This window comes from Phaenicophaeus curvirostris, chromosome 5 (genome assembly GCF_032191515.1).
Source record: "Phaenicophaeus curvirostris isolate KB17595 chromosome 5, BPBGC_Pcur_1.0, whole genome shotgun sequence".
Classification (NCBI taxonomy): domain Eukaryota; kingdom Metazoa; phylum Chordata; class Aves; order Cuculiformes; family Cuculidae; genus Phaenicophaeus; species Phaenicophaeus curvirostris.
Window position 1 is genome coordinate 10,841,327 of NC_091396.1, and position 18,774 is coordinate 10,860,100.

General features: G+C 39.3%; 1 protein-coding gene across 10 annotated transcripts in view; it reads right to left on the minus strand.

Moving 5' to 3' along the window:
• Positions 1-361: 361 nt before the first annotated feature.
• The window catches only part of TEAD1 (TEA domain transcription factor 1), a 161,213-nt gene continuing 142,800 nt past the window's right edge, over positions 362-18,774 (minus strand). For all 10 annotated transcript variants that reach the window (XM_069857541.1, XM_069857540.1, XM_069857544.1 and 7 more), the window contains 3 exons: positions 8,772-8,912; positions 7,190-7,342; positions 362-6,222 (listed from right to left, as the gene is read on the minus strand). In XM_069857541.1, the coding sequence (XP_069713642.1) occupies positions 6,109-6,222; positions 7,190-7,342; positions 8,772-8,912 (408 nt within the window). In that variant the 3' untranslated portion in view covers positions 362-6,108. The remainder of the gene's footprint in view (positions 6,223-7,189; positions 7,343-8,771; positions 8,913-18,774) is intronic.

The following is an 18,774-nucleotide window of genomic DNA, read 5'->3' on the forward strand; positions in this document are numbered from 1 at the left end:
TTGAATAGGTCATTCCTGCTTAGGAATAAAGGGTGTCTTCTTCCATGAAAACAGTGTGATTAAAATGAAATTTCAAAAAAATCCACCACCGTTTCTTTAGGAAGACATTCAAGCTACAGGTTGTCACTTTTCCTGCTGGTGAAATACATACAGGCTCGTTGCTGGACCCGGCTTCCAGGTGGCCCAGTCACTGAGTGCCATCCCTACAGGTTTTGTAAATCCTGCTGGCTGCGCTGCACCTATAGGTAAGCACAACGATACTGCTGCAAGTCTGGCCTTGTGTGACTTTGGAAAGTGCTTTTGAAAGCTGCACCCAACAAGAAAAAGAGATTGATGTAAGAGATTAAGATAAATGCACAAACCACTTTCATTTTCTTTATTTTCAATCGATACTGTATGAATACAAAGTTTCTAGAAAGCTACAAAAATTCTACCACTTTATCAAGAAGGCATCAAAATGTGTCACTTTGCAAAGACATGAAAACACCTGCAGTAACCGACACAAAAATAGCATTTTTAGAGTGATGAAATAATTGCACTTAACTGTCATGGATATTAAAGTTATCACACATATGTACCGCGAAAGCTAGAATACATTTTTTTTTTTACAAAGCACTTTATAAAAAAATTCTCTGCACACAAAACCTATAATTTTCATATTACTATCATACTAAAAGATAAATTCACTTTAAAGCCAACACTTAAAACATTTTAAACAAAAAAAGGTACCAGTACCTACACACAGACAATAACAAATACAAGAATACTGTACTGCCAAGAGGTTTGACTGAAACTCCTTTTGAAAGCTTCTGCAAATATGTTAAGAAAACATTGGAGAACATTCACTTTTTTTCAAAGAGCCTTCCCTCCCCGTCTAACCTAGAGGTACTTTATCATCAAAAGGCGAGTTCTACATCAAAAGTTACCAGCAGCAGTACAATATTAAAGTAACCACTGACCATATATGAATATGCTTAAGTCACAAACCCATTTTATACACATTACACAAATAAACATAAAGTGAGAATTCCATTAAGTCATTTACAAATGTGAACAAATGCACATGGCAAAAAAAACCCCAAAACAAAACAAAAACCCAACCTGTTTTACATAAAATGTACTGAAGAATTAAAGGCTATTAAGGTTTTCAATGTTATAAAATTCTTTTGTCTTTTTTTTTTTTCAGGCACATATTGTATTTTTTGTCTGCAGTCATGAGCCTGAATCAGAGGCCCATAAAACAAAACAAAACAAAAAACAAAAACACATATTCTGTAAGGAGGTAACAGGGATCCATCTCCTTTTAGTCAACTGAGTGCATTTAAGATTTAATTTACACACTAAAACTAATTACATGATCTCCGCAAGAATGACCCTGACAAGTTAAAAGATGAAGATGACCAAAGTGTTTCTTGTACTTAGACTTAACTCCAGCCTCAATCTTTTTTTTTTTTTTTTCAGGGGGGGACAAAACATCCCATTATGAAAGATAAAAGGGGGAAAAGAGATCATCCTGAGAAAAGTACAAAACCGGACTCTATTACACACGTCTGCCGTGTCACTGGGTACGTGTATCAGTACAGGTCAAGTAACGGGGAAAGAAAAGGTTTCTCAGTATGACTGAGTGATCCAGGGGAACTGCTTTAAGCAGCAAGTTTGCCCCAGGACTTGCAGTGGAAAAATAAATAGATACGGATTAGTATGTCGAATGTTATATCTGCCTTGAACTGGCCAGTTACTTACATTCAACATAAATGTACACCCTTCATTATTTCAAAGAGCCTATGCTGTGGAGGTTTTAACGGAAGAAGCTACTGCCAAGTTTAGTGAGCTGTAGCTGCAGTAGAAAGGGAGAGTGAGAAAGAGGCATTATATCTGCAATTCCTTCAAAATAGTGGTGCAGTACCTAAATAAAATCATTTTGGAGTTCAAGTAAGTAAAACTACATTTGTTAATAGTAATCTTTAAGAGCCCCAAATGGTACCATTATGCTGCTTGTAATATTTTAATGAGATAGAAGTGTAGTTTATCACAAATATTAACTAGTACAGCTGAAAAGTTTGGTTGAAACTATATGTTCACTTGTGGGGCAAAAGTGTCTTTGCCCTACCTCAGTCTCATTGAGTTCAACAAGATTATGTGTCCTATAGAGGTAAGTGAGATTTAGACCTTGAAGGAATAACAAAAATAATATTTTAGAGACAGGGAACTTGAATTATCACAATATTTACCACACAGTGTCACGATATTTCTATATATAAAAAGTTAATCTTAGTTTTCATCAAATACTTTAAAAATCAAGTTAAAATTGTATTCACAACTATATAATCCTTCTGACAGCTTTTGGTTTTGCTGATATTTGTTCTTTCTAACATTGTTTTCTTAAAATCTTGCTCCTTTTCCCATCAATTTTATTTGTAGTGTACAGTATGGCCCCCGTTCACAGAAGGTATCAAATACAGACACATTTTTAAGAGGAGCTAATTTTTTTTTTTCATAGAATCATCTGGGAGAAAAACAAAACAAAACAACCCTGTGTTTTGAATCACGCTGGCCAGAGTATCTCTAACAGCACCTTCATCCACAATGCTCACACTCAACATTTTCAATGCTTAAAAACACACAATTGCAATTACGCTAGCTATTCTGTTTTCCATTTTCATCTTGTTTTATGCATGTGACTGTCAGCATGCACAACTTTGTAAACAAAATCTTCTGCTGAAACAAAAAATCTTCACAGATACTGAAATAGTATTAGAGAGCAATAAAGTCATTTGTCCACTGTCTGAAATTCTGAAGTATACGATCTCTCATTATGCAGCTGCACGACTGGATGAAGAGAATATAAATGTGAATCATTTTTATATCACAGGCAAATCAGTTGCTGGTTTGCAATGCTGTCAGAAATGGCAAACAGTAAATTTCTTCAGAAGGCTGATCATTAGCAAAATTACTTTGCTATAAATGGTGCTCTTTTGTGAATGGAGGCCTGTAGATTCAACTCATTCCAATAAACCAAAGGCATTACGGTGATAACTAAATATTTTTGGTCTCTCTACAAATTGTCATTATTATGGCAGCACTTTTCTAAGCTGGAATTTCAAACCAAAGGCACTTTCATGCTAGAGTGCAGAAGAGTCACAATTAATTATTTGGTCATGAAATTTAAAAAGGCAGCATTTCTTAATACAATTCACTTTTCACGGAGAACTAAGAATCTGTAACCTTTCCTTTTGGTATAAACATTTAACTGCGTAGCAATGGGACTGACTGGTACAGAAGGTATGAAGGTTGGTTTAGACCAAGCAGTCAAAGAGTGTTTCTGTGGGGAAAAAATACAGGTATTTCTAAAAATGGAACCAATTAATAAAACAATATATAAAATTTATGTTAAGAGGCTAAAGGTACTTCTAATATAATGCTAAGGCACTGCATATTGTAATGCTTTGGCAGCTCTCAATTAAAAGGTTCCTACAAAAAAGTAACAGTAACGAGATAAGTACTTCCAGCTTACAAAAGAGCTCACAGTTTACAGGCAGCCTGTTGGACTACACACCCCACACCAAACAGTTGAAGGATTAAGGCTTTTAAGAATTAACATATACAGGGTATGGATCATTTACAGAAATGTAAAGAAAAGACAATGGAAGTAGTTTCCCTAATATTACATATGTGAACACCAATAAACATTGTGACTTTTTATACCCTATAGTTATGGCATATGTAATGTGCCAGATTCTATGAAAAAAACTGTACCTGGTTTTGCAAATCAACTTACATACTTTATATGCCTCAAAGAGTTTGCTTGTTATTAAAAAAAAAAAAAATCACCAAAACCACAATTCAAACCCTAAATAAAAGACGACTTTAGAACATAATTAAACAAAAAAAGTAGTTTTTGACTTGTAACACCAAGTGCTTAGAATAAAGGGCTACCATTAGGCTGTTACAATGCAGTGCTTTTTCCTGATGTGACTGTTAGTGTTAAAAATGAGTACTAAAAGAGACCTTACCATGGACATTTTTCTCCGTTCGGTTCACAGAATATAAACCAAAAGATCATCAGCCCTAATATCCACAAGCCAGTAAAAGTTAGACATCACAGCGATCACCCACCTACTAGAGTTATATCAGAGGCAGGCTAAGGAATTTAAGCAGTCTCCCTTCCCCTCAGTGATGTTTGTATTGTCCTCTAACCCAAGTCTTTACCAGGGTTAAGGACAAACCTGGTCTGACAAAGACTTACAGCAACTCACTACCATCTCTAGGCTGTATTCTCCTCCAGGTAGTTCAACAGTGGGCAATTCTAATAGAGGGTACTATGCAGAAATACAGTATCCAAAAACCAAGACTGGCTTTTCTGAAGCCTATGGCACTGTGCCTGGGAGTAAATTCCAGACTTAAACTGCGCACGGACACGTGTTGGGAAAGGACAGGGAGGAGGGAGCTGCTAAATGTTAACTTCTTTGATTCAGGTCTGCAGAAGACCTTCCTAAGAAGATGCTTTGCCAATACCTCATGACTGATCTTTAAGGTGGCTTGTGCTTGGCCAGGCAGCCCTCAGCCTTTCAGACAAATGTTTCACACAAGAACCTGTTGCTGGCCCAGCACCTGGTGGAACAACTGCTGCTTGGGCAATGATGGGGAAGTGCTGGGTGTGCAGCAGCAGAAGGGAAACAGAGCAACACCGGTGCAGGCAGGAGGAATGAGACTACTTCTCTCACATGTGTGTACCTCAGACAGTCACTCACACCCACATCCATGGTTTGAATCCTTACAGTATTAAAATATCTCCAGCTGTACTTCACTTCCTGGAGTCTTCCCTGAATAGATCAGAAGGATGAATGCTACCACATCTGGAGGCAAAAGGACGTCAGACCCCACGTGGTACATATGTGGTTGTTTCAGATAAAGGTCTTTGCCAGCCTGAAGTGGAGAGACAACTGGGAGAGGTGTAAGAGCACCATGAGAAAGAGGAAAAGGAGAAACAAAAAAAAAATCTCCACTTCCCAGTCTTCTTTGCCTGATGTTGTTGTGGTTTTCTAGTGTCTCATAGATATTAAAGCTGTTGATCCTTTCAGAGGTGTATGTATTCATCTATCAAACACATTAGTGTTTTGCTTTCAGTTTATGAATTACTCAGTGCTGTCGCAATGTCAGTTTTTTTCTGTTCATCTCTTAATTTCAGAGTTGCAAGTTTTCTGCTCAACTTACTAGAAAACATAGTTGTCCATATAAAATATAACCGCACACACAAGACTACATATAATGCGAGTCTAAATCTTCAGTATTTACCTACTTATTGCAAAATGAGCCATCTTTTTCATTAAATAATCAAATTTTCATATTAGTACAATACAACTTTATATTCTTTTAAAATACACTAGATATGTTAAGGGTAAGGGATGATGTTTTCTTTCTTTGCAATACCTGTTTGAAAGTTTAATGGATTAGAAGATTAGTTTTAGCGTTGAGAAAAAAATACAAAATTTGCCTAATTTTAGGACCTGTCTGTTTGTATCAGGCATTTCTTAAGGCTATGTTTTTTTCATTTGGTTTCAAACAGAAAAATGTTTCATTTTAAAAAATAATTTAGTGAATTACATTCGTCCATATCTCCCTAATTAGTTACAAAGATAATTCTATAAAGATTATTAACTTTGTGTACTCATTTACAGTTATAGCTAAAGATTCATTTCAATTTCACTTGCATCGTAAAACAAGTATTTCATGTTGGAAAAAAACCCAGAATAAATTCTTATAAATGCTGTCAGGTTTTCCCCATGGCAAATGCTCTGTCATACATTTTTTCTATCAGAATTAAAAATAGGCCTCCACAGACAGAGGCATTAGGTTCTTAAATACAGTCTTCCCAAAGAACTGTGGTTTACAAATTTGAAGAACACTTAGTTTTAGAAATAATTTTTACAACTGTACCAGAATTTCACAGCTACAATTATATATGAACACATTAAAAATGACTTCACTGAAACAGCATTTAGAAAAATGTGGGTGAAAGTTGGGCCAGAGGCACTGCCACTTAGTGTTGAGGTTTACAGTCTGTGTTTTGATAAAGAAGTGAAATGAAGTGTATATATAAATAACTGATCAGTCCTTTACAAGCCTGTAGATATGATGCTGTGCTCCATGTTCGCTGTTCGACACTTCAAATACACAAGCCATGCAGAGCAGGGTTTCTTGCGTATCCCTGTTTGTTACAACCTGTTTAGGGGGAAAGAAAAGGTAGACAGCTTATTACAGATGTGGAAATACCAGGGCCAACACCAGAAATGACTGGCTTCATTAAATCCAGCCTTTCAATGTGGCTGTTTGAAATGTGTGTCCTCTTGCTCTCTCTTTGGCCATTTAAACTGTGACTGCGCTCACGCTGCTCTGGGGCTGCGCTGTGGGGCTGTCACTCCCAGCAGAGGGCACTGACATTCAGAACACCTTGATTGCTTGACCATGAGCCACCACTGTGGTCTTGGCTCAGCCGTCCTCAACCTGAGCCCCACTTCAGCAAAGGGAAACCAGTGCATCCTTGTCACCTTGTGTTTGTTTGCCAAAGGGCAGCTGCGTGGGGAGCACATGGCTCTGTGCTCACGGCCCTCATGCTGCCAGCCCTCGGTCCTGCCTGAAGCCTACGGTGGCAGCAGCAGCGCGTGGCTGAGGTGCCAGCGCAACGCCACAGTGCAAGCAAGCTGGATAATTGGATGAAACTGGCTTAAAGACCACAATGTGGACCGCTCATCACGCTTCAGATCACCTGTTGGGTGTATCCATTACTGCATGCTTTCCTGGCCCAAGAACTAATTAGCATCACTGACATTTGCAGTATTATAACTGACATCTCGGTAAGAACGCGAGACGAATGGGGTGGTTCAAAGTTACTGCCCTGGGCCCTCTCCAAACACCAAATAAAGGCTTGTATGAAAATCAAGAGAGAAGTAAGCTGAATTTTTGGAAAGTAACAAAGATGTTTGTTCATGTTCTCAGCCAGCTGAGTCTTTTCATCCTTAGCGTCTAGTGCATGATTCCAGAAGTATTACTCTGAAGTCAATGGGATGATTTGTTTAGTAAGCAACATGACTAAGGGATTCGGAAACTGTTTCTAAATGTTACAAGTTAAACAAGCCATACAAAGCCGGAGGGTATTTTAGAAATGGAAAAATAAAAAGTGATTCCATACCAATAAAATTGTAAAATTTTCCAACACGCTGTTCATCATGTATTTCTCTGGTAAATGCTTCAGCTTGTGTATGAAGTTGATCATATATTCACACATTGGAGAGCGATTTATTCTGTACACGAATCGGCCATTCTCAAACCTTGCATATTCAGTCTGAAAGAATAAAAAAGAGAGCATTTAGAATAAGATAATTCAGGAATTGCAAAAAGGTGAATACTAAATCTGTTTTTCTTCTTTCTTTGTCTAGATAGAAAAGAGAGAAAGTGGCTCCCAGCCACCTTGCCCCCGCTTCTTTCTAATTCCCTACCTGAGCCATGCTGTACCTTGCTAAAAATTCAATGGCCCTTAATTATTAAAAGTTATAATATCACTGCTTGTTCTCTAACCAGTGAATTAAAAATCTGAACAGATGAGGATTACATAAGGGAAGTCCAAGTCAAGTAAAAATTAATTAAGCAGAAAACTTTGAGGTAAGATGAGTTTACAGTAGTTTCAAAGCAACTGTGTGCAAAGGGAACAGCAAATATAAGCTTAGATGTTTGTGCGTAAATACGCACACATAAACACAGCTATAATATTGCACGATTTAATAGGCAATTTATGAATTACAGAAAGATGCAAGAATACAGTCGGAAGAAAACCAGACTGATTTAGATTGCAGGAGCTCACAAGTGGCTGCAGGAGGGAACAGCTGTGATGCTTGGGCTCCTGCTGCCCAGCTACCGATTGCTCACAGTGGCTTGTGGGTTTTTTTGGCTTTCTCTAAGCTTGAAATAATAGAAATTATGGAAAATTGTTTTAAGGTCACCATACAGAGAAAACATATTTAGTATAAGGAGAACATGAATAAAGGCTCAACCTGCAGCTCTAGGCTAAAATTCCCATACAAAAACTATACTTCAATATAACAGATGTGAGTGTGGGGCTTAGTACACAGAACACAAGTTAAATAGCTGCAGTACCATAAACCAGCTACCTGACTGTGCCACACAGTTCTGTGCTCAGAAAAAAAAGGTAAAACATAAATAAAGGCCCTGACACGTTGAGAAAATACCCAACTTTGTATTCAAAAGCTGCTTGTGCCTGAGGAAAGCGCGCCTTTCGGTGCATAAAGCAAGCACGGCTATAGAGGAAGCATTGCGCATCATCCATGGCTTTACATCTAGAGGGTAGATTGTTGCTGAGGTTCAGTTCTGAAGAGGCTACAGCCTTGGACAAGTCTTTGGAAATGGGAACAAAAGCATTTTTGCCTAGCGTTTTTCTGCCGGGTGATGAAGGAGGTGGCACTGATGTCAGCTGTGGGGTCCCCAGTGAAGAGTGCCACGGGCAGGGCGGCAGAGGATCTCCAAAGCAACAAGTAACTAGGATTTACTTAACTGCTGTGCCATCATTCACACAGTGATTTAACTGAACCCAAACACTACTGGGGAGGAAAATAGTCTTTCAGGCAGGATTAAAGAAAGGAAGGAAAAGCTCGATAACAGCAAAGTAAGGATAAGAGAGAAAGCCTCTCTCATCATGAGACTCATCATCATGAACAGGAACCAAAGAAGCACCCCACATATCCCATCACAACACCCACCTCTACTTTTTCTACTACTTGCTTTCCAAACGAGCAGACTTTGGTGGAACAGGTGATTGTCATGTTTTCTGAGCTCTCATACTGACTGGTGACTCCATAAAAGGCTCCTGTGTCATCTTGAATGTTGCAGTTTAAGTCAGCCTGTTGGGAAAAAGTAACAATGCTGAAGATTTTACTTTTCTTTCCACAGTATCAGTAGCATAAGCTGTAATTAGCTCACTGTTCTTTTCAGAAATAAGATAGAGGGGGAAGTTTCATAGTGACAACAATTACAGTCTGTCAGAAAAGGTTCTATCTAACTGTTGCAGTAAAAACCTTAGGGAAGTGGCAACTTTTTCAAACTTCGAACAACAAAAGATGACCCAGTATTTCTCTGGGCAACAGGTGATGTCTTTGTCTGGCAGCTTGCTGATGAAGTCCCTGGAGCAAAGGGAATGAGCAGCTATGAGGAGCCTGGCTCCAGAGCTGACTCCTCCAGAAGGAATCTGCTCTGCAGCCTTGAATTCAACTGAGCTGTCCTGCTCCTCAGGGGAGTACACTCTTTCCTTTCCTATCTTAAAGCAGTGAAATCCTCATGGCAAAGGGACTGAGCTGCACAACATGGGAATCAATAAATCAAATCTGATAAGACTCAGTCAAGCCATATGGCCCTGATTCAGTGAAATATGTGTCTTCATGGAGCTGTATGACGCAACTCAGAGGCTTCCCATTTGCTGTGTGTGCACAGAGCCGTGCCCGCAGCACCAATAAAATGTTACTGGAAGTATTTGATTTCTTTCACTATCTCTCTGCAGCCTGAATAACCATCCAGCTGCCTTTGATATCTAGCAACAGAGACTGAGACTTGCAGGATCAAGTGAGGGACAGTGCTACTTTTAATTATTTATGTCCAAATCCAAGTCCTGTGAACAGCATGATTAATCTGACTACAAAGCACCAGCACAGGTCACATGCTGAATCTGGTCTCCTCAAGCCTGCAGCAGCACTGAAGCTGTGCTGCCACTGTGCTCTTTGTCATCATGAATCCATTTTCAAAAGCCCTCAACTTAAAAGAGCGCTAATATGGACGCAGGCGGAGTCTAGGGATAGCCACAGCTGGATTTGTTGATTCAGGCATTAGCTCTGCTGACATCTTTGGTGCCCAAGGAAAGAGTAGGCAGGGTTTTCTTTTTATGTGGAAATAGCTGATCAGCTACTGCAGCGTTAACATCTACTAATCATCTGAATTTTTAACTTACTCTGAGACAAGCATTTTTGCAGGGCAATGTGCTTCCGCAGCTGTTTGACTCGCAAGTCTAGCTCTGCTTGTTCTTATTGCTGATACAGAAATGTAACAGAAAAAATTTGACAGATACTTTCATGCCTACCCTGAGACTTTCTAAAACCCTGTTTACAGGTATGTTTATTTACTGGTTAGTGTGGAACATTTATAATCCTGCCTTCACTATAGTTCAGGTCATTTGTAACTCCTATTTAATTTTTAACTAGGCAACAACTCATTAATTCTGCTCAGTGTCTGCAGTCCTTATTTGTGGTACAATATTCTGAGGCAATATGCTGATAACAGCATATACTGAGCTAGTTTGTGGTACGGAGAAGACATAGGTCTAAGATTACTTCAGGCTGGCTTTGGCAAATTAATCAGTGAAGTCTCCTGAGGATTACACACAGTAACACAAACAGCCCTATAGTCACGTATTTTGCATAACAGAAAGAAATCCTATCGTAATTACACCTTGTTTCTTGCACGTTTTGCATGAGGTCAGCAGTTAATGTTTAATGTACATCTAAAGAGGTGTGTTCACAGTGAGCTGTAAGAAACTGTTCTGAGCTAATAGTAAATAAGCAATTTGCCATCACAGCTGGCTTGCAATCGAAACATGACAAACATCTAAACACAACAAACATCTAAACACAACAAACAGCAGCCATCAGCCACCTCACAGCCACTCCACTGGAATTTCTGATAAAACAATTGCATTGTTGTAAATAATAATAATAACAACAACAACAACGACAACAACAGTAGTAATCTCTTAAAAAGTGGTTATTCCTGCTGCTACCACAACTGCAATTTTACAATCAAAACATTTTCTTTTTTCCACCTTTCAGATATGGGCAAAATACTTCAGAAATCATAACATCGTGCTCTTCACAATTTCATGTTGTTAAGAGTCAACCACATAGCCCTTACATAGCTGCAATAACAACTGTTTACAGAGTTTAAAAAATTAATAACTTTTTAATCTAGTGCCATGTGAGTTTGAGCCCACTGAAAACCTATCTAATTGCTGTATTTACATGCTGACATTTAGCCTGGAAAAGTAACCCATGTGGCCATCCGGCACCCTGTTGATCACACCCACAGCTCTTCCAGCCCTTGCTTAAGTCACCAGGAGTCCTGTGTACACAAACAATACAGGCTGGGGCTCTGATGTTTGCATGAGGAACACTTGAAATTATCACTCGTATGTGATGATTTACTCTTACACAATCATGACATCGTTGCAAAAGTCCCATCATAATATAGACATGAATTATCTTTATTTGCTCTTTAATTATTTGGTTTTTTGTCTAGCATACAATAAAGAAGCATTCAAGGAAGGACAGAATTTTCCTTTTAAACAACAGTTTTTATGCTCAACTAATTATAGACTGCTGTGAGCTGAAGCTTTAAGACTCTTCCAAAAATTGTACCACTAACATAAAAAAACCATGAGAGTTGGCAATGGCAAATACTCTTATATGAAGGCTTCATCAAAGCCTCTTTTAATACTGAAAGAATTTTGTCTGTTCTCACATTCTAAAACAAACCTTTCCTCTCAGTCTGGATTTAAACTTTTTCACTAGAGGCCAAGTACATGTAGGTAGAAAAGTGTATCATTGTGAAAAGGAGATTGTCACATCAGGGAAGCATTCTGAACCAGGTGTCAAAAGCTTTCGTTCATGCTAAAAAACCTTAGTAAAGAAGGAAAGTCTAACACTGCTGGCGAGATGCAAAACTTTGGTTAAAAAATGATGGTGAAAGACCTGCTAATTATATTGTTACAGTTTACATATTAAATAAGGGTTTGTCTAAACACATAGATCTGAAAGCAAAATTGTACATCTTGAACTTATAAAAGTGAGTCACAATTAAAATTCAGGTTCCCCCCGCACTCCTGCCCCCCGAAGTTATGAGAATATCAAAAAAAACCCCACTGCTGTGCTAAAAACGGGCATTATTGAGGCTACAAGAGTTGTGGATGTAGCTTCGAGCAGGAATAAGGTGATGTGTTACCCTGGTATTCAGTTTTAGCATGCTTCTTCTTACAGTATTGATTCCAATATTTGTGTCTACATTTTAGAAAGGATGTTGGAAAATTGGAAAGTGTTCAGAAAAGACTTACAAGAATGATTTCAGGTCTGGAAAACATCCTTTGTAGTGAATGACTAATGAAACTCCATCTACTTACTTTTTCCAAGGGAAGTTTTTCCACCACTTTGTTATAGCCTACAAGTTGCTACATGGGGAAGAGTCTTCTGATAGATTAAATCTCGCAGAAAAGGACATTAAAAGACCGAAAGCTAAAGCTATGCAAAAGCTAAATGAGAGACAAGGCTGGTAACCCTGATGGCAATGAAATGTTGGCATAATTTCCAAATGTGGTGGAATCATCATTATTTGTTTTGTTTTGTTTTTTTTAACCAAGCTAAATACCTAACTAACAGGGATGCTCCAGTCCAAGCAGGCTTATTGTCTGGAGGCAGACATTACTTAGTGAGGTTCACTGCCTGTATTACAGAAGAAGCAAGACTAGATAAATATAATAATAGCAAAATTGAAAAATAGGAATTTATCTTATTAACCCCAATTAACTCTCTCCTATAATTTCCTTCTTTCAATGATCCCTGTGAAGAATGTGACAACAGTCAAGCTTCTGCAGCCTCTCATGTTGCTCCCAGCTCTGTCTCATTATTTCCTTGGTACTTGGTCTCTAGCTGTTCTCTTGCATTTCAGGCTCAGATTGCAAGTCTTCCTGGGATGTAAACCAACATTCCCTCATGTACAGTTTCTCATGCAACTAACTCTGCTCTGACCCATGGCTCCAGAAATTAGGACTGGTGAACACTATTGTAGCATATACAGACGAATAACCTTTTGGATGGTGATTTTAAATACATCGGTGCGATTTCAAATATTACAGTGTGATCACATGTGATGAACAGAAGCTGGTTTACTCATGGCATTTTAAAAGACTAGATCAACACAATTTATGAATAAAATCCCCAACATCTTAAAAACAGAAACGGAACTACTTTTTTCTTTTACTTTCAAGAGTAAAACTCTAATTTTGATTTATTTCTTAGAGCTGAGATTTATATTAGCCGAATGCATTTGGAGGCAGGAGAGGCACTCAGCCTTCTGGCACCCTGTCTACAGTGGATGTGTAGGAGCATGATTAGTTCATTAATAAAGCATAGCTTGTCAATGGGTAGCACTGAAAATACTACATATTAAGAGCACCAAGCATTCGCCATGCTTCATGGAGAAGTCTCTGCCAGTGTGCCAGAGCAAGCACCCAAACAAAGCTAGCTGCGACCAAAATAAAAAGTAAAAATAATTTTAAAAAGCTTCACATTCACTTCAGAAGAGCTGTCAGACTCTGTGCTAAAGGCAGGGGGCAGAGCGCTTGTGTAATAATAACAGCTTTGGCTAACAAAAAAGCAACTCCAGCAAAAATTGCTGAGAAAAGTCTAAATCCTTCCTGCTGAGTAGAAGGAAAACAGCACCTACTGGAAACAGCGGGACCTGGGGAGGGCCAGAACAATTTACACTGGCATTCAGTAGTTAACATTAAGCACATAAGGTCACTTATTAACAACATATAGGCTTTAACAACTGCTGACTGCAGGAAGGTGTGTTACTCATATGACCACACCATGCCTCCCCTCCTCCTCTCCAAAGAGTGATCAAAGAGCAGAGATTCCAAATTGTGAAGCAATTTTTTCCAACGGGAGCATCTGGCTCGTTGGCACGTTTCACCGCGTGTTACACCGCAGCTCAGGAATTGCGTCCAGGTCTGCCACATGGTTGGGCTTGTGATGGACAGGCCAAGCTGCTCTGGCTTCCCAGCTGCTCAGCCCCTTCCACTCATTATCCAGCCTCAAGCGCTAATGCCCTTGCATCAGTTTGCGAGGGGGTCCTCCACATGCACCACATGAGCTCCCTATGCCAAGGTTTGTGATGGGGAAAAGAAAATGGATGTCTGCTTTCTTCCATATCTAATTTGTTTTGCATACATTTGCATGCTGGCCATCGACTCAGTCACATTACGGATCCCATTTGCGAGTTGCAGATCATTTGCCAGTCAAAGCTGGCGAGTGTGCACGTGTGTGTGCAGGGAAATCCAAGATTCTAGATTGTGCAATATAAATTACATGTAAAAATAGAAAAAAAAAAAAGTAGTAGCTACGATTGTGTGCGTGTGAATGAAGGGCACCTTTTAAGACGGCTGGAGGCACATGAGAATAAATTCAGGAGGGGTGGGAGGAGACCACAGGCGCAAGCCATTTCTGAACACTGATTACATGGGTAAATTGTTTGTTCCAGTGTATTACAAAGAGAAGGAGCATTATTTTTCATGCCACAGCTGTTTAGAATAAGAATAGGAATAAACTTAACCATCCTCCTCATGTTACTTACCACTAATTATGGCATATATTTACATCTATAAAACAGTGAAATTTTGGGGGACATAATTTAATGCCCCTTTATTGTGTAGATTCCTTTATTTCTATCCCACATTTGAATTTCAAAAATGTTTAGGACTTCAAAGCATCTTTAAAGGCTTGCCCTAATTATAATATGTATTACTTTCTAAAACTCCTAGTTTGCATTGCAGATTCCTGCAAATGGAGGCATTCATTTTAAACGTCAATTAATATCATCCATGCGTCTTCAGATGAGTTTGGGTCTTTATTTCAGAGTTGCAGTGAGCTCTGACTAAGCTTTCCCCGGCTTGAAGAATAGTTCAAGCTACTATAAACATTTAAAATTAAGCCAGTGGATCAGATCAGTAGAAAGCCTGACAGCCCAATATTAATTTACATCAGCTGTTTTTCTCCTGTGTCACTAGATATAAAACATGCCCTCCTCTTTTCAAATACAGTTGCTTCCCATAACTGTTCCTGTAGCTGAAGTCAGAGTTCAGGTCGGCAGAGCGTCTGACAGTGTCAGAGACACAAAATCTACAGCCACACTATTGCAATATGTGTTTACACCAGCACTAAGAATTCCAACAGAGCTGTGGACCCACTGTATGATGCTGCAGGTTACATAGAGAAGCCATGCAAAAAGAGAATCTCTGCCTCAGATTTGCTATAGGTGGCTGAGGCAAAACATGAGAGAGTAATAAATAGCTGAGCCAGAAGAATTTAGTCTAGGCTGCAGTGTACGGTTACGCAGTGCTGAATTAACGCTAAAGGTGCCTCTTGTAGTGACAAGTGTTTGCCAGATTAACTAGCACTAAATAGGGGCAAGCTACAGAATTACAGGGAGGTAATAAACTGTGCCTTCCTGGAGGAATTCCCTTGCCACAGTCAATGGGGATGCACCAGCATCACAACGGCAGAGACAAAATGAAGGTGTTTGTTGGAGATGTGGCTGAGCGATATTGACTTCAAAAGAGAGGTGGTGGGACTGGGATAGTCATACCATTTGCTTCCTGCAAGAGAAAGTGGAGAGTCAGCGGCGGCAGAGCACTGCGCAAGCAACACTGGGGGCTAAAAAGGCACGGCCAACAATAATGTTTTAGACAAACATTTTGGGGTAAAGCAGGAGGTGCGATCTATGATTCAGCTTGAACTCTTTCAGGAGGCGTAGGTCTATTATTTAGTATTAGATCATTTAAGAATAAATAATAGTGAGTAATCTGTGGGGAAAGCATTAGATATCAATGAGTAGAACTTCAACCAATAAAATAAACTAAATGAAGCAGCATGTGTTGACTAAGCTTTTAGATAGGGGAACTTCAAAGACCAGAAAACCTCGAGGTTTTTCTCAAGTCACAAGAACAGTTCAAGTACAAACTAACCAACAGGTATGTTGCCCATACATAGATGGCATGATGCCCAACAATTAGATGGCATGAATCAACCCTAAATGTTTTACATAGATTGGCTTATTTTGTTAGACTAAGCTAACAGAAGCAGGATTCTCCACTCAACCTGCACCCAGGGAAAGGTTTTGTTTGCAGAGATTCTACAGCCTTGTCTGAATTCCTCATCAGTGCTCTAGGAAATATCTTTTACATTTATTTAAGAACATTTATTTTTGTTTTCATTTTATATCCTTGTAATCTCCAGTTTTGTATCATTGTCACACAAATTTCCTGTGCCATATGATTAGGACTTTGTTCCTTTATTTACTCATTGTAGTTAGTACATAACATACCAAGTAAAGCTCCTTCTACCTATTACTGGGAAAGCCTGTCTTTGGGGTGACTTCCCTGAACTCCCTGGTTCCAAGCATCTACCTGGAACAACCAGAAGAAAAGAGTCACTGCATTCAAGGTGCAAGACAAGGACCTGGAAATGGCTTTGCAAGGCTGTAAGGTTGGCTGGTTGAGGTGGTGTAAAATAAGTCTCTTCCCCTTATACGTCCTGCACTGTTAGGTAGGAAGAGGCCCAAAAGTGTGATATCCAGATGTGTCACCAGGACTGCAGCCAGAAGCTCGTCTATTCCCAGCATCAGTCTGTATTTCACAGGAGATACAATCTCTGTGAACCAATAAATCTCTGCAAAGCAAAGCCACACTTTGCTTTGTACTCATAGCTGTTCTGCTTTGCAAAGTCAACTCCGCAATTGCCAAATGTCTTCTTGCAAGATCTCAGACATTTCCCCTCCCTCTTTGTTGTAATCCAGCCTTATTACCTTTATCACAGGAAAAACCATGCTCCCAAAAACCCTCAAGCAGAACTAACTGGGAAAGAGCTAGAGGAGTACTCTTTCCATCTACAAGAGCTCAGTCACTTTCTGCCTTAGTCATCCTCAATGAGACTGCTCATCTCTGGTCTTCCCGTTCCCCATCTTTCCTTTCCACAATAAATTTAATGTCTAAACAAAATACCCTTTGTGCTGCCTCCAGTAGCACACTGACTTCTCTTCAGATCCATTTGCAGGCTCACCATCCCTTCTGGCATCAAATCCTCACCTTCACTTTCAAGCTTCCACATGCAACGACACCCATCTGCTTTCCTTCTCTGCTTTCCCTCAACTCCTTTCATTCATTGCCCCCGTTCTAATTTTTTAATTCTCCTGACAGTGTTTTCTCATTTGTACTTATTTGCCCAACACAAATTCTTATTCCTCTTTTACTCATGTTATGATTAACTTCCACCAAAATGGGGACAGTGATGTTAGGGTGCACTCGAAGTATTGTGAGTAAGCAATAACCATGCAGCGTTAACAGAACCTGGGAGAAGCTGAACTTTCAGAGTAGAAGGAGGCAGTGGATGGTAAGGAGAGTGGATACTGATTCAGAAGTGGATATTTAATTTTAAAGAAAAGGACAAGAACATAAAAATTAAACTATTTTCATATTAATTAACTTGAAGTTACCCATACGGTCAAAAAGATTGTTAGCAACCTTTGCCATCTTTACAGTGGTAATATATGACTGTTTAGAACAGCTTCCCAACAATGCCCATAGAAATGGGAACAGCGTCTCTTCTTGAAATGTTCTATAGGGGTGAAAGAAATTAAGGACAGTGAGCTCATAGCTTAGTATCTAATTCTCATGACTAATTATACAGTGCCTCCTTTTTTTTCTATACATAGTTCTAGTCGGAGGGCACTGGTGAGAAGTTTATTCCTAGAAGAGCATTTATCATGGCTCTTGCTACACCCAAAAATTGCCCCTTGCACCTTCCCTCTGCCTCACTCACTCGATGAGAGAGAAAATCCACTCGCCTATTTAAGATCATGGCTCAGGAAGGTGTTCTTACCACATTTTTAATGTATAACTCAGAAGAATGTTACCACTGTATGTTTTTCAATCTCTAAGTTAATACAGTGCAAAATTGTATTAAAAGACCATTATGTTGGAAGGCACAGAGAGGTTAGGAAATGTTGGATTGAACTTGCCTGCACATCTTGACTGATGAACTGCATCATAGTACAGTCTTCAGCTACACAACTGCGCACTTGCCCTCTGAGCATCTATAGAATATTTCTCATCATTACTGAGCATGTCCCAGTCCCTATATTCTGCACACTACTCAAAACCTGTGCTGAACACAGATTTATTAATATTATAATTTTTTTTCATGGCATTATCTTGATTTTTCATAAACAGACATGAGTTTGATTCATCAACGAGCACCTGAGGTGAGAGATGGTATCACCCCCGTAGTACAGATGGGCAACTGAGGCAAGAGTATGAAAGGTCGTACTGCTTGTAGGACATCAAGCAGAGAAGGGTAACATTCAAATTCTCAAAATCATGAGTACATCACAGACCTTAATGATCCAGAGGAGGTCTCTACTTGCTTTAGATACATCTTTGAGCATTCAGCATGCCTGACAATCAGTTTACATATGGAAAAAAAAGCAGAATACACAACACATCAATGACCGTATCACAAATCTCTGCTGCTTCCATGTCTAATATAAAGTTTGAGGCTTGTAATGCTCTGTGGGAACTGAAAACAGGCAAGTGAGGCCACATTCATTTTGCCAGTTGGTTTTGTGTTTATGATGCAAAGTGGATTGGTGAGGTGATGGTCCTCAGTTCACACCCAAGTTTTGCAAGGAATGTATTTAGTGGTCACAGATCGTTAAGCTCCAAGCCCTATTCCTCTGCAGCCACATTTCTTCTGCCCTTACACTTGTCCTGTTCCCATCTCTCACATACCTATTGCTGCTCTGTGTCTTCATCCCTACATTTCCTCAAAGGCTCCTTATCTCAAATGCTCCTTATCTCAACCTTCTACTACCTCCCTCTTTTTTCACCCTACACTC